General features: G+C 40.1%; 2 protein-coding genes across 4 annotated transcripts; one reads left to right on the top strand and one right to left on the bottom strand.

Annotated features, from left to right (window-relative positions):
* The first annotated feature begins 10,797 nt into the window (after window positions 1-10,797).
* On the top strand, window positions 10,798-16,479 carry clns1a (chloride channel, nucleotide-sensitive, 1A). 2 transcript variants are annotated; one of them, XM_003448961.5, is made up of 8 exons: window positions 11,090-11,208; window positions 12,119-12,255; window positions 12,419-12,559; window positions 12,678-12,788; window positions 13,680-13,685; window positions 14,480-14,653; window positions 15,357-15,423; window positions 16,032-16,479. In XM_003448961.5, coding segments are annotated over exons 1-8 (756 nt in total). In that variant the 3' UTR covers window positions 16,033-16,479. The 2 variants fall into 2 exon arrangements, with proteins under 2 accessions (XP_025753998.1, XP_003449009.1); XM_025898213.1 differs by lacking the exon at window positions 16,032-16,479 and having other exon boundaries at window positions 10,798-11,208; window positions 15,357-15,428.
* Window positions 16,480-17,943: 1,464 nt separating this feature from the next.
* Window positions 17,944-24,303, bottom strand: aqp11 (aquaporin 11). Of its 2 annotated transcripts, XM_019345261.2 has the most exons (3): window positions 23,274-24,260; window positions 21,520-21,636; window positions 17,944-18,700 (listed from the first exon to the last, which is right to left on the bottom strand). In XM_019345261.2, exons 1-3 carry the CDS (start codon window positions 23,869-23,871, stop codon window positions 18,600-18,602), a joined length of 816 nt encoding a protein of 271 aa, XP_019200806.1. In that variant the 5' UTR covers window positions 23,872-24,260; the 3' UTR covers window positions 17,944-18,599. The 2 variants fall into 2 exon arrangements, with proteins under 2 accessions (XP_019200806.1, XP_025753997.1); XM_025898212.1 differs by lacking the exon at window positions 21,520-21,636 and having other exon boundaries at window positions 23,274-24,303.
* Window positions 24,304-24,708: the final 405 nt, after the last annotated feature.

Raw genomic sequence — 24,708 nt, 5'->3', positions numbered from 1 at the left:
CCGATTCTGTGCGAGCATTTGCGAGAGACCGGGGAGGTGAAACGACAGAGAGAGTCCCCTCGCTATCCATTTGCAGCCAAGTGCGGCAGCTAGCTAGGTAGCCGGCTAGCTGTCAGGCAGGACCGACGTCGTCAGAGCACTGTCGCTAAATATGGGATGTCTTGATAAAACAAGCAGATATTTGAAGTTTACACACCTACATTCTCGCCTGAAAATATCTTAAAAGTTTATTTTGTGACCTAGAAACACGAATAAAAGACATATAAAACGAAGTGGTGGCCGCCATTGTTCACTCTGTAGAGGCGTGCTATGAATTGTGGGATATGGAGTTTTCAACACAAGGATAAATCTTTTCGGCTGTACTACTCCCGGTATACCACTAGAGAGAGCCAAGACACCACAAATGAAGTCTGTTTATTTGGCGCCAAAAGATGAATTGGCCTAAATTTGTACTAAAATATTAATATTTAAAAAACTATAAAAGTCATAAACACCAAAAGTCACAACATAATAGTCCAGCTCCAGCCGCACAAAATGATCTAACATATGTAATCCTAATGTCAAAACTGTTTGGCAGAGGAGCGCGGGAAAATTTTCACTAAAATATTAATATTTAAAAAACTATAAAATTCATAAACACCAAAAGTCATAGCACACCATTCCAGATCCGGCCGCACAAAATGAGGTAACATATATGAAGCTTGTCTCAAAACTGCGGGGCGTGATACGTGCCGAAATTTAGGCGGAAGATGGAGAATAATAATAATAATAAGAATAATAAATCCGACGAATAGTAATATGTGTGCCTCTTTCCATAGGCACACATAATAATAAGAATAATAAATCCGAGGAATAGTAATATGTGTGCCTCCTGGCATAGGCACACATAATAAATCCGAGGAATAGTAATATGTGTGCCTCTTGGCATAGGCACACATAATAAATCCGAAGAATAGTAATATGTGTGCCTCTTGCATAGGCACACATAATAATAAATCCGAGGAATAGTAATATGTGTGCCTCTTGGCATAGGCACACATAATAAGAATAATAAATCCGACGAATAGTAATATGTGTGCCTCTTGGCATAGGCACACATAATAATAATAATAAATCCGAGGAATAGTAATATGTGTGCCTCTTGGCATAGGCACACATAATAAATCCGAGGAATAGTAATATGTGTGCCTCTTGGCATAGGCACACATAATAATAAATCCGACGAATAGTAATATGTGTGCCTCTTTCCATAGGCACACATAATAATAATAATAAGAATAATAAATCCGAGGAATAGTAATATGTGTGCCTCTTGGCATAGGCACACATAATAATCCACATCACTGCCGCTTTCAGCCACTAAAGGAGGAGGAGAATGGGGAGATGGCTCCTCCTAGTGGTGAGAATGAGTCACTTCTTGAGGACTGAGATAAGGGAGTAAATAAGGGAATAAACACCAAATTTATAAAGGAAAAATAAATGCCTATTTTTATGTTCTGAGATGTAAAAAAGGAAGAATATGGCGTAATTAAATTGTGACTGCACCTTTAATTTGGTTTCTGAGTTCTGGAGACTTTAAGTTGCTCTCTGAAAAAGTGCAGCATGGATTTGGAAACTGGTGAGAACAAAATACTGTTCAGGTCCTCCTTAAAAATGTAAGATAATTTTCATTCAAACAAAATAAAAATCTTTGGGTCACTCTGAGAAACCACTGCCCATTTCTCTGGTGCATTAATGCCAGAGGAGGGTCTGGATGACCAGGAGGAGCCAGAGTGTCCACAGAGTAAAGAGGAGGAGGAGGAACTGTGCTGCAGCCAGGAGGGAGAGCAGTTTGTACTGAAGCAGGAGGCTGATACCTTTATAGTGACTCTTAATTCTGAGGACAACAAGCAAAAAAGCAGTTCAACTTCTCTGCTAGTTATATGTGAACTTCAGCTGCTCCATGACTGCGTTTAGTTGAGGAGGGATCTGGTATTAGTGAGGAAAAGGCTGGGAGGCGGTGGTTTGTGAGGCTGTCTCAGTAGTCTTACAATAACTCCAACTCTGCAAACTCGCTTCTGATTCGTTTAAAAAAAATAAAGATAAAAATTAAATGCCTGGCTGTTTTTGAATATGATTTGGGAGGAGCTATAATCATGGTCTCATTCTAGTTGGTGTTTTAAAAAAATCATTGCTAGATACGCGATCACTGTAAGTACATCTCAGAGACACTTTCTTTCTCAGAAGAGTAATAGATTACATCTCTACAGTATCTGGTTAACCAGCTGCCGTGGAAAGTCGGCTTTGAGTCTTTTTAGGCACAGAGATAAAAAACGTTTGGTTAAATGCTGATCGGTGAATACTCAGAATTTAGAAGGAAATGTTTTCATCTGAGAATCTGATTAAAACTGTCACACTAATCTTTATACTTTTTTGAAACCCTGCAAACAAGAAACTAACAACTCTTTTCATCATTTGCATTTTTTGCTTTTATTTTTATGCTATGTGTAAATAATCCACGGCAAAGTGTTATTTTCCTCAGTGGTTAGCTCTGTGACCTCACAGTAACATGTTTTCTTCAGGAGCTCAAATTTCTCCAGCCAAAAAATACATTTCAGGCTAAGAGAATGCTTCATGCACCAAAAATGACATCGTCACTGTCATGGTCCTGAGTCTGATGACTCACTGTTTTGTGTTTCCTTATATTTTTCTGTGTGCTTGTTTATTCTGTTTTATCCTTTGTTAAGGTTTGCCATTTCTCAGGGTTTTGTTCTGTGGCTGCCTTCTCCCACTTCTCTGTGTTCCCTCTGTCTGTCTATGGTGTCACACGGTCTGCTCGTGAATCTGTCTGTTTAGCTCAGTGTCTTGTCTAGTTCTCTGTGTCTGTGAGTTTCCTGTTTTATCCTGAAAGTCTCTGTCTCGTGTGAGTGTGTTCAGGTTACGTTTCCCCTGTCCCGTCAGCTCTGATTTCTCCCAGGTGTGTTGCCCTCCTGTCTCTCATCCCCTTGATTACTGCTGTGTGTATTTAAGCCCTGTGTGTTCTCCTGCCTGTTGCTGGTTCGTCTGCTTTCATGTCCTCTGTCATCCTGAGTGATTTCCCTGCATCTGTCTGTGTTCCTCTCCACGTTCGGTTATCATTTCAGGTTTGCTTTTTAGTTTTCCCAGTTTAGGTTACTCTGTTTTATTTCTCGCCTCCCTTGCCTTGTGTATTTGTTCCACCTCCTTTAATAAAGCCTCCTCACTTCAGAAGTGCCTGCGTTTTGGGTCCTTAAATAATTCCACATGACTGCTGCCTCAGCCGTGACAGTCACACAGCCATTTATACTAAATAAGACATCTGATTTGACATGGCTTCATTTTTCAGTATGACATACTGCTAATGCAGTAAAAGCATACGTAGATATAAAAACAGTCAGGGATTGGCTCCCCAAAGTCCAGAGAACTGTTCCTGAATACAACTTTCTTCTAATTTCCTTAAGTAGAGTTCAGTGAGAGTTCGGTCTGTGTTGCAGGATAAAGGTGTTAACACCAAATATTGAATTTCAAGCTTTTTACAAATGTACATATTTCCTATTTCCAACGTGTTTGTACCAAAGTATTAAGAAAGGAAGGGTGGCTCAAAACCTAAGGACAGTACTGTAATGTTAGTAAACTGGCAAATTGAAGAGGAGACTCCATGCTCCTCTTGAGTTGTCCCAAATTAATAAGAGTCATGTTCAGGCACATCTCTTTTGTATATCAGTGGTGTAGAGCTGGGCGATATATCGAGTTTTTTTAAAATATCGATATATTTTTATATGAGATATAAGATGTGACAATATCCTTTATATCGATATAGTCTATGTTACGTTATAATTATAGTTGCAGAGCCGCAAGTTTGCCTCTCTTTCATCCACTTTTGTCTTTACGCAGCGTTACTCGACCTCACCTCTCCTTCACTGAACACAACTCCCCCTCCTCCCCCATCGCTTCACCTGCAGGCAGCGACAAGATGGACACGGCAAATCTCCGTTAATGAGTTACTTCGCATCGCCCCGTGCGTGGGGCTGTATGTCAAGCCATTAGTGCCAAAATTCGCCACTTTTCTAACCCGTTTGGTTAAGAAATGGCGTAAAAAACGCCGTTTAATTATTCAAAACGCCGAAAAAAACGGCGTTCTGTTTCAACAAACGCCGTTTTTTCCCACTCTCACATGGCGCCCTGAACGCACCATCCGAGTGAAGTAAAAAGCGGTGTTCAAAGACAGACGGAAACGCCGTTTTTTCCGCCACTCGGCAGAAAACGCCGTTCAAAGATGCATAAAAACGGCGTTTTTTACGGCGTTTTGAATAATTAAATGGCGTTTTTTACGCCATTTCTTAACCAAACGGGTTAGAAAAGTGGCGAATTTTGGCACTAATGGCTTGCCATAGAGCTGGACGTCAACGTGTTAACGAGCTAACCATGCTAACGAGCTAGCCACGCTAATGCCATGCACGGCCTGAAATCCTTTCATCTTCTCAAAAGTTGACTGCGCGCCTTTTGTATGAATTCTGGTTGTGCTTGATGACGGCGAACCGATTTTATGTGATACACAGCGCTCAGCAATCTGTCAAAAAATGTTTTAGTTCGACTTTGGTAAGCTACGGAGCTGCACCGCTTGATGGATTGTCGGAGCATTACGGCTACCGAGGAGCCTCGCGGAGTGATACGTACTGTGCTTCAATGTAATATTACCGTATTGTGTGTGTATAAGGACCATAAATGGCACCTGTTCAGAGACATGGTTACGAAGCAGATTTCAAACTCCAGGCTGTCAGTCACGCAGTAGAAGATGGGAACAGAGCAGCTGTGAAATCTGTCTATGTTATTATGCTCAGCGTCTTTTAGTTTACATTTTGACTGCACAATTGTGAGCTCTTTGTTATGCACAAAACAACATAGTTTTCTTTTATTTATAGAGCATCATTATTTAATAAATGCTCATAATTTATTTTTGAGTAGTTTTTTTCATGTACATCTCTGCTGTATGTTAATAAAAGTGCCTGTGTGGCATCTGGGACACAGCTTTGACTAAGAACTCTCTTTTTGTTCTTACTTTATGGTTTTAAAAAAAATATCGAGATATATATCTTATATTGCCATCCAGCTACAAAATATCAAAATAAGCAGACAGACCACTGGATAACCAGTCAAATGTTTCATGAATAAATTTGATGATGTGATAAAGAAGTGGCGTTCCTCCTCCAACCACAAACAGGACGCTCAAGAAGCGAGCAGTGTCAGTGTTTGTACGACACTCACCAGGAGACCTCTGAGCAGGATGGCTGCAGTCACACAGCTCTGCTTCTCCCTGCTGTTCACTCTCATCAGCAACATTCATGCAGAAGAATTTATCCTCACTATTGAAGAAGGAGGCTCTCTTGAATTCAAGCTCCCAGATCAAAACAGCTCCTGCATCACCTCCAGACGTGTTGGTGAAGATACTCTGGTCCTGTGGAACATCTCTGACCCCTGGAACAGAAACGTCACAGTACATGAAGACCTGACAGGACGACTCTCATTTCCTGAGACATTTCATGGTTCTCCTTCATTTACTCTCAACAGCCTGACCCACTCAGACTCTGGACTGTACCAAGATGTGTGCTGGACTCAGGGCAACGTGACATATGAGAGAAACATCAGCCTGACTGTGTGCAGGAAAGTAAGTAAGGAAACAACGCGTAATGTAACACACAAAGCCATAGTGGATGTACGATGTGAGGGAGCAGGTGAGGATCTGACGGTGAAGTGGATCAAACATGACTTTACGTATGACAAAGACTTACAGCTAACAGTTTTAGATGATGGCACAGCTTTGAAGGTGGACAGATTAAAAGAAAGTTTCCTGGAGGTGAAAAACGCATCACTTCTTCATGTCTTCAACACATTACAAACATTGTACATCTGCCTGGTGATGAACCAACAGCAGTGTGTGAGCACTCACTCAGTACGTTTGACCAAAGCAGCAAAGATAGTCCATGGCTCAGTGGGAGACACAGCTGTGCTGCAGTGTCCCTTCATTCATGACCCACACCCGGTTTGGAGGAAGTGGGAAATGGGCTCGAAGACTTATGAAGAAGTCGGTCAAAACTACTCGCTGGTGCTTCCATTGCTAATGTTAAATGATTCAGGTTGGTACACCTGTGGAGGTCAAACCATAAAACAATGGTATAAACTTTTGGTGTGCCCCAAATTTGGTCCACCTGCAGTAGAGGTCTTCTCAGAGGGAGATGATGTCAATCTCACATGTACTACTGAAAGAAAACTGGGTATGAAGCCCTGGTGGTTTATGAAATCGATAAAAAGAGAAGGTAAAATCATTGAATTTACTGAGATTATTGAAAATCAAATCAGAATCCTTCTTTCCAACGACAGCCTGATAATGTCTAATGTCTCACTGGAAGATGCAGGAGAGTATTGGTGTACAGTTTTAGAGTCAGAGATTGAGTGTGTGTCAGCAGAAAAAACAGTTCTGATCCACAGAGAGCCCTTTGGGGTTTACTCGACCTTCTACAGAGTCAGGTGGATACTGCTCAGCGGTCTGCAGGTGATGCTTTGTGTTGTTGTGGTCTGTGTGATACAGAAAACCAGGAGAGGAGAGCGGCTTTCAGCTCAGACACACACTTAATATGCTTATCAGCATTTATAATGGTAATAATGATAACAACATTATTATTATAAGTAATCATAATAGTGTTAATATTAATACAGGGACCTAGGATTGATGAAACAAAAACAAAAACAAAAACAAACAAAAGTATTATTGTAGATATGAATCTGTGACCTGACTGGACAGCTCGCTCTCTTATCTGATTATATATTTTAAACATTTTGCCTTTTTAATTTTTCGACTTAATTCTTATTTTTTTGTACTCATTTTTATTTCACCTAGAATGATTATGTGCTTTTTTGTTTCATGTGATTTGTTTTTTATCCATATGTCATTCATGTATCTCTCAGAGTATCATTGTGAATATTCTTCTGTTTCTATCAGTGATCAGTTCGATCTATAATAAATGTTAGAAACCAGTTGTAAATGTATTCGTTCTTCACTCTGATGTGAATCATTATCATCTCTCTTGGAAAATGTATTTTGTTATTGTGTTTAAGAGCAGATTCATTACAGCACCATGTTTATCTGCACTATATTGTTTTCATTGTTGTGAATCATTTATATTTGCATTTCAAATTGTTGTGATGCAGCAGACTGGAAACATGATTGTCTGATACAGCAAACACTTCATAATATGGACTTTACTGCTTTCACTGTGTTTTTATATTCTCCATTTTTGTTAGGAATCATTTCTGAAATAAAAATATCAAAATCTAATTTAACAGGCTGAATGTTGATGCTCTTCTGTCAATGACTCCATGATGATTTTTAATTTTAATAAACACACAATCCTCATATTTCAGTGCAGGATTTAATAAACTGGATCAGAGCTCCCAAACTTTATTTTCAAGCAAATAATCAGGATTTTGAGTTAATATGCAGCCAACACGCTTTAACATGTCTCTGATGTAGAGTGAAACATGTTACAGAGCTGTTATATCATTTATTAATATGGTGATTGTTTCAGAGGGAAATGTCAGTCTGACTTTGTTCATTTCATCTTATTTTTGAGAAATGATCAAACGAAAGGTTTTAAGGAATGTCGTCCTGCTTTTCTTTAATGTGCACTGATAAGTTAGTGTAAATCATGCAGATAAAAGAAGGATGAAGGACATGAAAATAAAATGCACTGTCGATCACATAATATCACCAACATCAATCAGTGAAAAACATTTACAGTGAAGCACGAGCCTGACTGATTTTAGGATAAAAGTTGAGGTGGAACTGTAATCGTGGCCTCAGTCCTGCTGTGGGTGTTCAAAACAAGAACATTGCGGGAGAGCCAATCACTTTTCATACATTCTCAGAAAGTCACATGAACAGTAAAAGATTACATCTGACACACTGAATGCTGATAAGTGAATACTGAGAATTTAGAAGGAAATGTTTTTAACTTGTTCCAGATAGTCTCATTGAAACTGTCACACTAATCTTTGTACTCTCTCAAACTCAGAAAAACTCAAGAAATCTAATTTTTTTCATAATTTAAACATTTTCTCCAATTCGTAAGTGCTATGTAAATCATTAGGGTCTAGGTGTTATTGTCCTTAGTGGGTAGCTCTGTGGTCTCACAGTAAGAGGATCCTGGGATCAAACCTGGTCAGAACTCTGTGAGGGGTTTGGATGTTTTCTTAAGGAGCTCCAATTTCTACAGTCACCAAAAACAGTTCAGGCTAAGAGAACCATTACACCCACTGCACTGGTCGCTTCACACACCAGCAATAACATCATAACAGCCACGTGCATTTATATACACTGCTAAGGTGTTTTTGACACAGTGGCAAACAGCAAAACATTCAGAGGTTCACTGATACCGAAATAAGACTAACGTGTGGCTTGTGCCAATGGATTTAACATCACTTTTGTCCTTTCTTATCCTCGCCAGAGCAAGAACACCAAGGATCATGGCTCCATGATGTCACCGATCTGGGTTCAGGACCTTAAAGAAGTTGTTACTCTAAAGCGATTGTTAATCTGATTAGTTCTCTCCTGGTTTGAGGAGAGAGATGAGAAACAACAAACTGGATATCACATTTATCTTCCCCTCACACCCCTGGGAGGCTGATGTGTGTCCCACAGGATCTAAGTCCAGTTGTTCTCTACCACCTCCAACAGTGAAGCACAGCTGGAGTTGAGGACTTGTAATCGACATGTGACACAGATGTTCCTGTACACTACCCCAGTCGTCTGTGCATCTCAGTGTACAGGTACGCCCACATAGAATGACCACCCCCAGATAGCTACCAGCGAACTGCCAGCCAGTTTCCACCTGTTGGCCGTTCCTCCTCCTGGGGTGTTTGGGCTTTCTACACTCCCCTTTCATTCAGTTACAGAGTGGCACCAAGAGGTGGCGCTTTCTTCACAAAAACTGAAAATGTCAAATAGACCAAACTTTACAGTCAGCTTGACTTTTCAGACATTTTTCACTGCACTAAAAGTATTCCTGGAAAACATTCTTTCATTTTAATTTAAACCAATTATTAATTAAAGTAAATTATTAATTAAATAAATAAATGGAAAAAGGCAACCATTGATAAAAACGTCCTCATACTCTAAGCTCAAAAGCAGATGTGAAGGTAAAATCTGATATTTGTACAACTTTCATGTTTCATTTACTGTTTGCTTCAGTGTTACTTGTTCAGACTTCTGTTTCATCTCTAAATATAATTTATATTTTTCCATCAGATTACAGCTCCTTTGTTCTCTCATTTTAATTTTAGTAGTTTTTCAAGTGGTTGTTCAAAAAACACCTGAGGCATTGACAACATTTTTAGGTAAATAGTTGTATGAACTTTATTGTTTATAACATTTGTGCCTAGGTTTTTTTTTGTTTTTTTTTAAATTTACAATTCATTTTTGCATTTCAAGCTGTGAAAATAATTCTGTAGATATGTTTGTGGTTTTTACATTACAAAACCAAAAACAATGACAGCCTTTTTCTACTCATTTTTTATGTTTTTGTGTGATTTCAGATCAGTTGTGTTAATACAGTATGCCAATAAATTCAGACATGTGAGATTGTGCTGAAAAGGTTGATACCAAACAAGGCAAGGCAAGAATAAAAAATGTAAAAACAATTTAAAGGTGATGAAATACAAAAGTAAAATCAAAAGTAGCCAAAAATGGCCAATTATGGCCATTAATAAAAATATCAAAATCTAATTTAACAGGCTGAATGTTGATGCTCTTCTATCAATGATTCCATGATGATTTTTAATTTTAATAAACACACAATCCCCATATTTCACTGCAGGATTTAATTAACCGGATCAGAGCTCCCAAACTTCGATGTCAAATGAGTAATCAGTGTGTGTGTGTGTTCTGAGGCAAGATTAGAAAATTGCATAACTGCCTCAGTGCTTGTAAACCTTATAGTCCTTACAAACTCTGTCTTTATTCTGTTTCCAAACAATTTTTCAAGAAACCGATATAATGAGGATCAAACTTATTTGTAATATTTTTGTTCTCCACTCTCTCAATTGACAAAAATACCAACAGAACAAAAACGTTAAATGTGAACACACAAATGAATCATGAAAAATTTCAGTATATTATAAAATAGTTTTGACTCTCAGGTTGAAGATGATCCTGGGATTCAAATCTTGGTGAAAATGAGATCTTTCAGAGCTCTGAAGCTTTGATGTCAAATGACTAATCAGCTGTAAAATGCACATTATATTTGCTAAGCAGCTTCTTATGTGGACCAGTGTAATTGGAGTGTAATCCAAACGTAATGAGTTACTATTTTGAATATTAATGATTCTTTTTTTATTAAGGCAGTGTTTAAATCAGTTACTGAACCTCCTCAGTTAGTCACTCAAATTTGTAACCAGTGAGGAAACCCTTAAGTTAATGTCTTTACCAACAAGTGAAAAAAGGAAAGAAAAAAAATCTTATAAAGTCAGTGGTGTTTACTCAATATGTCCTTTCTTTTTTTATACAGATAATCATTTATTTTTACTTTGTTGATTTGTGCTTGTTTATTTAAAAAATCGTGTTTGTACTGTCTATATGCTCAGTCTTTGTTAGAATGTTTATTTTTTACTCTTTTTTTTGTAAATAATGTAAGAATTTATGTTTCCACATCTTTAGGAATAAAAGATTAGGGAGCAGCTCCATCTCGCGGCAGCTTTTCAAACTGCCAATCTGGAGTGTGTGAATTCTCGTTGGGAGTTTTGTGTTGTCGCGATACTTCAGCGTGACGTCACCCTGAACCAGCACTTTGTAACTCCAGTGTTTTCAGTTTTTGTCACGCCTGTTCTCGCACTCAAAGATTTCCGTCCCGGATCTGCTAATCCAAGGGACGAAGCGTTATAGCACGGCTGCCGTTTTCTCGCCTCCAGCTGTCCGACACTGATTTAGCACTGAGAAGTTACCCCGGGTGAAATTAGCCATCTTTAGCCAGTACAAAATTTATCACGCAGCAGCGCGTTTTCACCGGTTTCTGTTCTTTCCCGTCCCAGCGGACCGAGGACTATGGTGTTACTGAAAAACCTCCAACCTCCCACCGAGGGAGTGAGACACGAACAAGCCGAGACCACGGCGGTGATGGACGGCCAGCGGCTCGGCTGCGGCACCCTCTACGTCGCAGAAACGTAAGTGGTGCACGTGGCGCATGCTTTGCTCTTTGGCTCGTGGGTCTGGGGTTCAGGCTCGTGTTTATTGAGGTTCTTATCGGGCTTTCACGCGCCCTTTATTGGAAATTACACCAGTTTACATTATAGACACAAAAATAAACGTCTGCTCCGTGCGCTGAAATCACTTCCGGAGCACAGTCTTTCAAAATAATACGTTGCAGAACAAAATGTGGATGTCTTCTTTTGAATCCAGTATTAGAAATATGTTTACTTATTATTTATATTACATTTTTTTCTTGTACCTCTCCGTAAACATGATATATTTTGTGTCTGTTTTTGTATACCTTAGACTCTCGGTAATGTTAAAAGGCGGGTTTCTTTTTTCCTTTCTTTCATGTTTATTTTTAAATAAATGTATTTTTTATTTGTATTTTTTTGGAATTTGTTTCTGTGCTATCATTGTATTTCTTTCCTTTTTACATTGTCTTTGCGTTCTTTTTCTTCTTCGTGTTGTTATATTATTTCAGTTATTCAATTCTTAATTTAATTTCTTATTTATTTTTCTTAAGCTAGTAAAAATTTTTGGATAAGCGCAAAACAGCAATAAACTGGGAAGGAAACATTGTGTGCGTAAATTCAGATTTTACAGCTGTGTTATATTTCTCACAGACCCACGCTGTTGCATTACAATTACATACTGTCTCATTACATATTTTTTTACTTTCAGGAAGTAGAAGCAAACAACGTTAAAGTAATTTAGTTGGAATTTTTTAACATTTTTGAAAATATCATTTGATAAATTAATAGTCAGTTGAGACCGTAATTAGTCGTTGCCAGAAAAGTCAGATAATAAGCCTGACAGACATTTAAAAGCATCTAAAAGTTGTTTAGTGCTGTTGTTTAAAGCAGTTTGTTTTCCTTTTATCAGGCGCCTGTCGTGGTTTGACAGCTCAGGCCTGGGTTTCTCTCTGGAGTATCCCTCCATCGGACTGCACGCCATCTCCAGAGACGTCAGCGCTTACCCACAGGAACACCTCTACGTCATGGTCAACGGCAAACTCAACAGTGAGGCGAAGTTTACATCTGAACTTCATATCTCTTTTTACTTGTTTAGGCAGGGGGAGTCCAGTCTTCGGGGTTGTTAAAGCGTGTTTGACCTGTTCTGTACAAATAGTTTCTTTACAGTTTCTGAAGGAGTTTTTGGGTCACTGCTGACTTCTCCTTACAGAAGAGAACGAGGCAGAAATGGCAGAGAAAGCAGCTGATGATGATGATGATGATCATGACGGCAGCAGTGATGGTGGTGACGATGATGAAGACGAAGGGACGATCACAGAGATTCGATTTGTTCCCAGCGACAAAGCGGCATGTGAGTGACCTCGCTGGGGATGAGCAGCAGACATTTCAACATGGCTGCACATCCTGTATAAACAACAGTTGGAGATGGCGCAGCATCACACTTATACCTTTGTGTGCTTTACTTGCAGTGGAGTCCATGTTCTCAGCCATGTGCGAGTGCCAGGCGCTTCACCCCGATCCCGAGGATGACGACTCGGACAACGACTTTGAAGGAGAGGAGTACGACGTGGAGGAAGCCGGTGAGGCAAAACTCAAATGCATAGATGCAGATTTGTCTTTAGCAGACACAAAGAAGACAACAGCTCCCCACATTCCAACAAACAGTGATCTAAATCCTCAAATTAATTCAGAAACACAAAACAGAAACAGAAAATCTTTCCAGAAAAAAACTGAGTTTTCTTTTTAAGCATTTTATTGTATTTGTGAATACAGAATAGAATTGGCTTTGTGTCTAATTGTATTTCTATTGAAGTGATTTTCTTACATCACCAATGGCTGTTCTTGTAAAGTTGATCTGTTCTGCTCATTTCCAACCTAAATTTTTATTCTTGGACACTGAATTATCTTTAAACACATTTCATATTTACTGTATTCCTCCTTCCGACAGCACCAGTTCATCCTCGATCCTCCTTTGTCTGACACAAACTCCTCCCGTTTATCTCCTTTAGCTCCACCCTCCAGAGGAGCTCCACTCCTTTAGCTTCCTTCTGATGGATGGATGGATGGATACTTTATTAATCCCACAAGGGAAATTGTTGTTGATTAGCTTTGTCTTGCAAAGAGACGGTCTGGCTAGCCACATTATGGATGTCCCCATGTTTGAGATTAGACAGATCCAGGTTATAAACCAATCCTCATTAATAAGCGCTTAAAAGCTCATAATGATTACTTGTTAGTATGGTGACCTCGTGATTTGTTATGGTGGCTGTTTTACTCTGAGCACGCACCATTGTAGCTGCATATATGACAGAAAATAAGGATTACCAAATAGTTCCAGTTTAAATAGTTTACTGTAAAGAACATTTGATAAAATACTTCTTTTGTCTGAATGTAAAAGTCTTTTCATTTTTCTCCTTCTGTCTTTTCTCTTTCCCCTTCACGGACTGATGACTCGGACTGTTTGCTTGCAGAGGCTGGTAAGTTTAAATGAGATGAAACACCTTGCTGAGCAGAGTAACTGATGTTTATGGCAGTGCAGTTTGGACAGGTGGAATTAAACACTACTCTTTGTAAATATGTCACTGAAGAAGCAGCAGGACTGAGAATAGATGGTTATCAGCAGCTGAACTTTCAAAATAAGAGTGAGGGGATTGTGCTATCCTGTTGTTAAGTGATGATGCGTGAACCCTGCATCCAGGTCCAAACTGCTGTTGTCTTTTTAAGGTGTCATTTAATCTGAACAAGTCCTTAAAATTAGTCAGTGATCACTGCCTGTCTCTCTGGGTTTTTATTACCACTATTCATCTGCAGCACATTTTAAAGCTCAGTTTTTAAAACCATGTGGTGTAACTACAGCCCAGCGGCTCAGGTTTGCCAGACACCAGATATTTGATGTTGTCAGAAAAGAGTCACTCTGAGACTAACATTGATTTGAATGGGTACACAGCTGTTTAGTTCTCTGTGTTCGTCTATGTGTGAAGTGACAGCAGAGTTTTTCAGAAATCCCTCAGAACATGGTGCATCATCTTTAGATGGAACGGCTAATGATGTCAGACTTACAGGGCAGACTGGAGATGCCACTGTTTCTTCCAACAACCAAAGAAACAGTAGAAAGAATTCATGAGTCGTTGTTAGATATCAGTCTGGGAGCTATATTCTGTGTGCGTAAAAGCTTTCAACACCTTTATCATGTTACAGCAAAAACACACAGGTAGAATTTGTCTTTAAATTGTTGCTGCTGCGTCACCATCTCTCTCCTCCACCTGCTTAGAGCACGGTCACGCTGACATCCCGACCTTCTACACCTGCGACGAGGGCCTGTCGGCACTAACGCAGGAGGGTCAGGCCACGCTGGAGAGGCTAGAGGGGATGCTGGCTCAGTCAGTCGCTCAGCAGTACCACATGGCTGGAGTCCGGACGGAAGAAACAAAAGCCGAGTTTGAAGGTCAGTCACATAAACCTCGACCTGTCGCTCTTTGTGTTTTAGTTTTGTAAGTAATGATATGACACACGGAGCACGATGAGACAGATGTGAGGGACACAATTACAAAAGTTTCCAGACTAAAACTAAACAAAATGACACCGTAGATACAAAAAAGGTCAACTCATGTTCAACGTTGCTCTGATGTGTATCAGGAAGGTGGAGGAGGAGATGGTTGATCGGCATGCAGCCTGTCATCCATTGCTATCTGAACTTTGAAGCATTAGTGTTTTGGTTGCCACCATGTTGGTTTATTCAACAAACTGTATTTGTCAGATAAATTCATTAAAATGCTTCAGGAGGCATCAGCAGCATAGACAGAGTGGAGGTGAAGCCTAGCAGGCAGCTAGCAGCTACACCTGTGGTGACACACCTGTCAATCAAAGCAGCCAGTCCCTAACTTTAAGCTCTGGTGTGAGTTATCATCACCTGTACAGTTGTTACTAAAAATGAAACTATCCTATGTTTTTCTTACCTGCTTTAACCAGTCAATGAGAGACTAATAAATATACTGTTCAGTTTATAATGTAGAGCAAATATAAATGACTTACATTTCCTCAAAAAAATCTTTTCTGTGCAGTGAAAATTAAAGTATTTCTGGATGATTTTCAAGATGAGGATCAATTATTTTAAGATTTATTTCTGGTGTGTGTGTTTATGTTGACAGATGGGATGGAGGTGGACACAGCAGCGATGGAGGCGGGTCAGTTCGAGGATGCTGACGTCGAGCACTGGTAGGTCTCAGTGTGACGGTCAGCATTTGCAGGAATTGGCCGTTAGAAGCAGGAACAGGCAGTTTGGCCAAAGAGCAGACGTTACGAAGAGAAAGAGAGAGCTCTGAAAAATCAATAGCAGAAAACGTGGCGATAAAACAGTAGGTTGAGGGGGAGAAATCCTTTTAAAACCTCATTTTGGGGCAAAGGTGGTACACTTTTAAGCATTTCTAATCAGATTTAACAGGTGATGCTGTAAGTGCCGCTTTTAATTACCACTGAAATAAGAATTTATTTACATGATGCTTCAAAAATAACTAAAGTCACATTTATAATGGCTGCAAAAGATCATGTGATGATCTTTTGGGTCCAGATCCACCGTCTGAATCTCAGCGTGCCAGCGAAATTTAACTACACTCACACTACACTACCACTTGTTTAACTAAAAAAGGCATGTGCAGAATAAAATGTAAAACATGTGCTGAGATGAGAAACATACTGCACACGGCCCACTGAGCTAATCATCAATCAGTGTTTGCATTGATTAACCGTGTTGTGAACTTGCGACCACAGAAAAGTTGCCTGTTTGCAGTTTGGTTCATTCGTGTGCGTTCTGACTCTTTCTGTAGATGGAAATCGTGTCTGCAGCCAGTCAAAGCATCAGTGTTGCATCGCAGGATTAAAGACAAGGACAACAGCACTTCTTTAAAGCTCTTACTCTCTTTTCTGTGAAACCTTTTACCGCTGAGCTTCCGACATCTGCTCTGCCGCATCATGTGGTTTCTGTTAATTCGATAACGGTCACATCGACATACTGTCAGGCACTTCTGTAACAAAGCTACTCTGGACTTTTGAGATGCAGTCCTGAACGTGTTTGTAAAACCAACTAACGCTGAGTTTTTGTTTGTTTTGTACCTAATGACCAATTGAATATTTGATGTTTTTGCTGAGGACAGTGGATCTTTGTATGTGATTGTCAATAAACAAGTAGTTTTTGTATCAGCTTGTTTATTTCAGTGTTAGTGCAGATAACAGTGAAACTCGATGTGGATGGGAGCACCAAAGTTTGTCCGTCTGGAGTTACTCATTAATTTGTATATGACAGAATTTCAAACACCACAACAGTTTGAAGTGTTTGTCTTCAATCCTGTGTGAGTCATAGATGTGATTTATTTCCTACAAAGTAAAAAAACTGAACGATCGTCCTCCAAGTGTTGATTCCATCATTTTTTGTAAATGATGGGTTTGTAAATGGAACAGTTCTATAGCATTATATTCTATAAACCATAGTGATGGATCTGGAGAAGCTGACTATTGAACCACCAGCCTTCCAGTAATGGTACACATCCTGCACTTCCTCCTCAGCTGTCATTGAACAGGCAGTGAATGCCCACTCATTTGGATATGCGAGGAGCAGCGGCAGGAGCCTCTGGTGGCAAATCTTTTTTTTTTTTTTAATGATTTGTAAATGATAGAAGCATCTGAGTAATTTTCAGCTTTGCATGGTCAAACATGTCTGAGTTCTCGCTAAGGTCAGTCAAAAGGGGAAGTGTAATCTCACAAATTTATATTTTCTTAAAACTGGATTGAGTCTTGAATTTTGCAAATGTTTAATGGACTTTATCATAAACATAATCATAAAAGAGTGAATGAGCCAATTATTGCATCAGCTTGTGAAAGTTTTCCATCTTGCAGATTATCTGCACAGAAAAAATCACAAAAAGATCTTTATTTAACTTATTTGAGCAGCCGTGTATCCCACATGGCGAAATGGAAACGCCATTTTTGAAGTTTCCTTCAGTTAATCATCAGAAAACAGATTAAACTTTACGGCAGGGGTGTCAAACTCGCAGCCCACGTCACACCTATTTGCGGCCCATATATTGATGTGAAGAAATATAATGGAATTTGGTCCTTGAAGTTACTTTTTTTTTTTGTTAGGGAGGATTTGTTTGTTGTTGAGCGCAATGTTAAAATTAGTTCTTTAAAAAGCAAAAAGTTATTTAATATGAAGGCAACAAGAGCAGAGAGCACAAACATGCTGAGGGATTGGCTGTGTTAGTCCAGTGAGAGAGTCAAAAACTGATGTGTACACTTATGTCTGCGTTTTTATTTTGTTAAATACGAACACAATTATGTGACGTTTTCTTGTTTTTTTTGTTTTTCTGGTACTACTTGAACACTAAAGTGGCCCTCCAATGAGATGGCAGTGCCAGCAGTGGTCCACAGCTCGTTAAGTTTGAGACCCCTGCTTTATGGTATCAACATAAAACTGATGCATATTTATAGAGGAAAATCTGGCTGAACAGCAACAGATGTGTTCAGACTGACACTCGGATTAAGATAAGATGGCCTTTATTATCTTATCTTAATCCGAGTGTCAGTCTGAACACATCTGGCTTAAATGTGTTTTTCAGCCCTGAAATGTGCAAAATTTCAGGACAGCTTTCATAGTATGAAGCTAATAATTTTTCGTGGCTTCTTTGGATACGCTAACGTTTTTGCAGAATCCTTCCCAGGATCAAAGAAACAACCAATCAGCACTGACTACACAGTTTATTTTTGCATGTACAGTATTTACAAAGAGCTCAAAGGCACTAATTGCAGTTGTGCAAAAACTAACAGACATGTGCATGTACACTCCTACACTGTGCATGGCTCAGGAATGTTATATTAGGTAAAATATGACTAAAATACACAGATCCTTTACTCAAAGACAGACTAATGAGGTTGTTGCAATATTATGCTACATCATATTTTCAGTTTGCAGTTGTCAGATTAGTGTAATAGCTTAAAAAATGATTTAAACATAAAATAGGGGCTAAGTGTATGTTACTGTATAACATTTGTTTGCAGGGTTACAACACATCTGTGTCCTTTATATCACCTCTGTGGTTCCAGTCGTTTAAAAAAATCTCATGCAAACATTATTTTAGTAACCCTAAAAAAAGGTCAGTGTGTTGACTCCGGATTAAAAACACAAAAAGTTCTACGAGTTTGATTGAAAGTAAAATGTTGGCGTCCATTGCCCTGTTCATAAGTTTAAAAGCTAATTTTGTGTTGAACTTCTTAGATGTGCTTCTGGTATCCCTTAAAAAGAAGTGCATATGTGCCGTTCTTCTTCTTCCTTCTTTCTCAGCAGCAGGTTGACAGTCTGTCACAAACAGCTTCACCTGAAAATCGCCATCCTGCAACGCTCACGCCTTCTTCTTGCTCTCCGTGGGAAGATGGCGAGGCGATGGTTTTCTTAAGAGCGCAGGGACGATTTTGTCGAACAGCAGCACTGAGCTCATCATCCCTGAAAGAGCCAAAAGTTGTTTTCTGTATATCAAACATTAAACTTCTGAATAAAACATTTAAGGTGTTACTGTGAAGCGATGCACACCGCTCAGATAAATGAAACAACTCCCAAACAACAGTCACCTCGAGGTGCTTTTTATCCAAAGGTATCTTATTTTTTTAACTACACAAAGAAAGTCAGTCAAAAAACTGGAATATTTCATCGACCAAAATCTGATGTGTGCTCTCTTATGTTTTTGAGATTTGCTGTTGCATGAAATTAAATGTGCCTGAATCCTGAAACAGCAATCATGGGATTTATTCCATTAAACAAACGATGTCATTCCTGAAGCACCGGGAGATATTTTTAGACGCTCGTCGCGCTGCCAGTGAAGGTAAAATACACACGTCTTTGCTTCAAACAAATGAGTCATGAGATTTTAATATTTAAGCAGCTTATCAGATTTGTGTCAACACTTTGAATACAACTGGCTCGCTGGCTGCCAGAGACACATGCACTAAAACGTAGCAGTGCTCATCGCTAATGTGGTTTCTTCTGTCTAACAATTCAACTAAAACCATTACTGGTGATCCACGTGGCAAAGAGGGGTCATTTATGACCACGGCTCTTTATTTCTGTGTACCGTCGGGTAAAAATATTTTCTATCTTGAATCTGTCCTGGAAATATAAAGATGAAACTGTCTTTAAGGCTGTACCACGTTTTGGACTCAACTTGAAAGAAAGGCAGACGTGAAGGGTAAAAGTGAGGTCAGAGGTCAAATGTGACATGATATTTGGATCGAAACTATATTGTGATATTTAAAATCCGCATATACCAGTGCTACTTCCTAACTGTCGTCAATACAAAGGCAGCAGCATTTTAAGCACAGTTTTAAAGATTAAAAACGTTTTATGAAGGTTTGGCTGTATTTGACCTTAAAGAATTTAGACTTTGCAATTCGAGTTATATTTTTCTGTACTTTTGTCATATTGGAAAATCATAAATAAAGTTGTCAAAAAAAAAAGAACTTAGACTTAGAGCCTTTTTTGTCATTGAGCGGTTTCTTGCACAGTGAAATTGGGTAGCTGGACCACAAAGGTGCAAAAGTAAAGAAAAGAAAACAATATACAAGGAGGGAAAAAAAAATAAAAAAAAATAAAAAGCAATATATATGTATACATATATGTGAGTAAACTTACATGGTGTATGCGTACAAACATTGAAACAGAAACATTGTGGGGCGGTATACAAGGGCAGTTATACAATATAATAAATAAATAAATAAGGGTGGAGGGGCTATGGTCATTTAGGGTGGGGATGGTAATTCCACTGAGACCAAAATATTGCACAGAACATGGAAAGACTGAGAAGGTCAGAAAGAAGGTCCGAGGTCCAAAATAAGGTGATATTCAGGAACCCCATTTATCATTCCCTATAATGCCGACACGATGAAAATACAATGACAGTAAGAAACATAGTTTTAAATAGCTCTATTATTATCCCTTTGACCTTCAGATCAATCAACTGACCTTGAAGGAAAGGTCGGAGGTCAAATGTGATATGATATTTTAAACCTTTATATGGTATTTTCTATATGTTGACAATGCAAGAGTCCTGACAGGGACTAGAAAGAGAGAGCATATTTCTCCTGTTTTGGCTTCCCTTCATTGGCTTCCTGTTAAATCCAGAATTGAATTCAAAATCCTGCTCCTCACATACAAGGTCTTAAATAATCAGGCCCCATCTTATCTTAATGACCTTGTAGTACCATATCACCCTATTAGAGCACTTCGCTCTCACACTGCAGGCCTACTTGTTGTCCCTAGAGTATTTAAAAGTAGAATGGGAGGGAGAGCCTTCAGTTTTCAGGCCCCTCTTCTGTGGAACCAGCTTCCAGTTTGGATTCGGGAGACAGACACTATCTCTACTTTCAAGATTAGGCTTAAAACTTTCCTTTTTGCTAAAGCATATAGTTAGGGCTGGACCAGGTGACCCTGAATCCTCCCTTAGTTATGCTGCAATAGACGTAGGCTGCCGGGGATTCCCATGATGCATTGAGTTTTTCCTTTCCAGTCACCTTTCTCACTCACTGTGTGTTAATAGACCTCTCTGCATCGAATCATATCTGTTATTAACCTCTGTCTCTCTTCCACAGCATGTCTTTATCCTGTTTTCCTTCTCTCACCCCAACCAATCACAGCAGATGGCCCCGCCCCTCCCTGAGCCTGGTTCTGCTGGAGGTTTCTTCCTGTTAAAAGGGAGTTTTTCCTTCCCACTGTCGCCAAAGTGCTTGCTCATAGGGGGTCATATGATTGTTGGGTTTTTCTCTGTATTTATTATTGTGCTATCTACTGTACAATATAAAGCGCCTTGAGGCGACTTTTGTTGTGATTTGGCGCTATATAAATAAAATTGAATTGAATTGAATTGAATACACACCACATTTGTAAGAATCATAGTTTCTTAGTTAAAAGGCTTTTTGTCAATTTTCAAATAGCGTGTAAGGCAAATGTTACTGGATCGTTAACATGACTCCACGCTAAACCCCCTCAAAGTTTTATCAGAATTCATTCAGAACTTTTTGAGCTGTCATGTTTATAAACAAAATGAAAAGCCAGAATAAATTTCAATTTAAAAAAAGTTTATGTTTATAATTATTAAATGTCAAAGACCTGAATTTATAACACTGAGGATTTTCCAGCCAGTTTGTGCAAAAATCACATTAAAAACTATTTTCAAACTTATGTTACTGGCTTCAGTCGGCAGCAGGAGAAACACTTGTGATCTCTTTAAGTTGAGATTTTTCTAACGTCTCTGTCAGGTGTGTTAGTCTCACCGAGCAGCGGGCCCAGCCAGTAGACCACGCAGTACTCGAGGAAGGAGTGTCCACTGCAGGGGAACTGTGTGGAGAAGGCCAGCGCTGGGTTAAAGACAGCTCCAGTCACGCTGCCACCTGGACACCACATGCACAGTTTTATTAGTGAACTCACATTTGTTCATCATTTAATCTGCTATACAGCACAAAGGAGCTGAATGCATTCCTGAATCTGCCTTAGAAAGTCTATGAAGTCTGTGAAGGTTCTCAGTCATCCAGGTCATATTTGGATAGAAAAGCATCTGGACTCCAGACGCTTTTCTTCTCCATAAAGGTATAAAAAGGGAGCAGAAAATTATAATATTCCAGCGGATGTGTGACTTTAAAGGTTACTTGCTGAAAAAAGGTCATTGATCAAACAGATTCTTGCTTACATTTTAATCAGATTCTCTGGAGGAAAATTTGAAAATATTTCCTCCTAAATTCTCAGTATTCACTTTTCAGCATTCAGTCAAACGTTCATTTATGGGTGTAGTTAAAAAACTGCTAATAACTGACTTTCCACAGGAGTTGGTTGGTCGGACACAGTGAGAGATGTAATCTATTAGTCTTCATGTGAGAAAGAAGGTGTCTCTGAGATGTACTAATAGTGTATTAGCTCTAAATAGTAAATTAGTGAGTGTATTTCATGGCAGTTTGATTATTCTGGGACAAACAGTGCAGTATTCCTCAAACCAGTCTTTAATAATAATAACAGCCTTTTTTATTATTGGTCAATGAAAAAAAATAAATCCTCTTTATTATCAGAGTGAAAACAGACTTCCACAAATGAGTGTCAACTGATGACTCCATAAATATTCACCTCTTTAAAGATGACTGACCTCATTCAACAGCCAAATGACTTATAAAATCCTAAAATCACATATTTCTGGAAGGTCCACTCACTGGTTATTCAGCATGCCAGGCTACAGTTACACCATGCAGACAAAAGTGCACTCGGAGCAAGTTAAAGGAAAGGTTATTGAAAAGTAGCAGTCTGGGAATGGATACAGAGGAGTTCACTTAAATCTGTCATTATGAAACGGAAGCAATCAAATCTGCCTAAATCTGACACGCAAAGGTAAACTGGATACCTGGCTGACCATCACGTTCACGACCAGGTGAGGACGGATCAAAGATCAGGAGTCGATTTTAAGCGTTGAGTTTGGTTTGATCATAATTGTCCCAGTCTGCTTGTTCTATATAAACACACAGTGAACATGTGTCCCTCTACACACACCACACACACAGAGTAAAGGTTCTACAGTCATGCTGCCACCTGATTGGCTCCCATTCTTAACACTTTAGGACTGAGGCTTTTCCAAGCCCCCAGTGTTTGTGAAGAGAGACCGTTATCACGGCTCTCCCGCAGGGTAACGTGTCACTGCCTTTTGATGCCTGCACTAGCCTGAGGTGGGACACGTTACCACATAACTATAAGCTGCACACTTTTGTGTGTAATATGATGAAAACTACCACAAACAAAGCAGCTCCGTCCCTCACACCGCTAATGCGTGTTTATGAGAGCAGGAGGTCTGAGCCACTGTTCAGCCACATTTAGGTGATTTTTATGTATTCGTGGCTGAAGTGTCTGATTGGTGCCCGGTTCGTGTCTCCCCCCAACAGACCCCGGCACCATGTAAATACTCTGATGTGCTCGTGATTTCCGATCACGTGATTAATTAGCGCTGGAGCCAGATTTGATTCCCTGCAGCAGTCATATAGAGTTATCATACCTGCATAAACCGCTGTGGTGATGACCGCAGCCACGGCGTGCACGCGGTATTTCTCCTCCACCGATTGCGTGTGCGTGATAACAGTCTGAACCGCAAAGGCGCACGCGAGCTCAACCGCAGCGGCCTCGTGCAGGGGCGCGTGGATGGGGCTGGTGCATCGGAACCCGAACAGCTTGTGTCGCGCGTGCAGTCTCGACAGCCCGACCCCCCACAGCCTCGGCACCGCAGCGCGTGCAGCGGCGGCCGCCGCGAACTGGCACGCGATCCTCCGCAGGGCGCGGGAGCCCGACAACTTGGCGTGGTAGGCGCGCTCGAGCGCACCGGAGGGGTTCCCGATCGCCCCGCTGAAGGTGAGCCCGTGGACCACCGACGCCAGATACGTGAAGGTGAGCGCGAGACCAGGCTCGATGCCGCCCACCTCGGACAGCAGCTTGAGCTCGTGGGTGCAGCAGCACAGCTGGAAGGTGGACACGAGCTCCACCGCGTACTCGGAGAGCCCGGTGCCTGCTAGGGCCCGAGCCAGCAACCTGCGTGTCACGTCGCTCAGCACGACGATCCCCGCGAGCACCGCCAAAGACACCGCCACGTCCGCAGACATGCTGCGGGCCGGTCCGCGCTCCCAGCCGGGGACGGACCCTGTGCGCGGCCGCTGCGTGCACTGAGCTGCGGGCCTCCTTTCTCCCACTGGAGCGCACTGATGATGGGTTGCGGAAGTCTTTGCTGTGCCGGGGTGCTCCTTCTCTATACCGGAGGATGTGGAGTTCAAGCGGGAGCAAATGAGCTTCAGTCCCGGTGGCTCACATGGTGCGGAAGTGACTGAGCTCCGCAGTCCTCCTCCTGCTGGTTGTCTGCTCACAGTACGGACTCAAATCAATATAACGATGTAGGGAAAGGAGGACAGATTAACTGCGTTTCTTCTCCTTCTTCCCCTTTCATCCATGTTTTTTCTCCCACTCGCGGCCCCGTGACTTCACACACAAACGTTTTAAAATTTACTCAAACAGAAGCAATAATCATCTTTAAACGGCCAAACAGTACAAAAGAGTTACTATCAAATTATATTTAATGTCAATAATACTTTTATATTATGCAGAATCATGAAGTATGATCATGAGTACTGGTTCATTAAAGTATTCTTCACTATTTTGTTGCAGTAGATTATTTTAATTAACCTGCTTCTTCTACTTCTAATCTACTTCTGCAGTGAAATCTAAATTAGTGAAGAAATAAAGCAGACACCATAAACCATCCCTTAAATTATTTAAATCAATAAGGTGTTAGCCTGCATTCTGTTTTTGGCTGCATGTTAAGGTCAAAATGCTGATTAATCATTTGAAGTCAAAGTTTAGGAGCTCTGATCCAGTTTACTGATATACTCTGCTCTAAATCCTGCACTGAAATAGGAGGATTGTGTGTTTATTAAAATTAAAAATCA

Source organism: Oreochromis niloticus, linkage group LG14 (genome assembly GCF_001858045.2).
Source record: "Oreochromis niloticus isolate F11D_XX linkage group LG14, O_niloticus_UMD_NMBU, whole genome shotgun sequence".
Classification (NCBI taxonomy): domain Eukaryota; kingdom Metazoa; phylum Chordata; class Actinopteri; order Cichliformes; family Cichlidae; genus Oreochromis; species Oreochromis niloticus.
The sequence above is the reverse complement of the archived record's forward strand: the minus strand, read 5'-3'. Positions and strand labels throughout refer to the sequence as shown.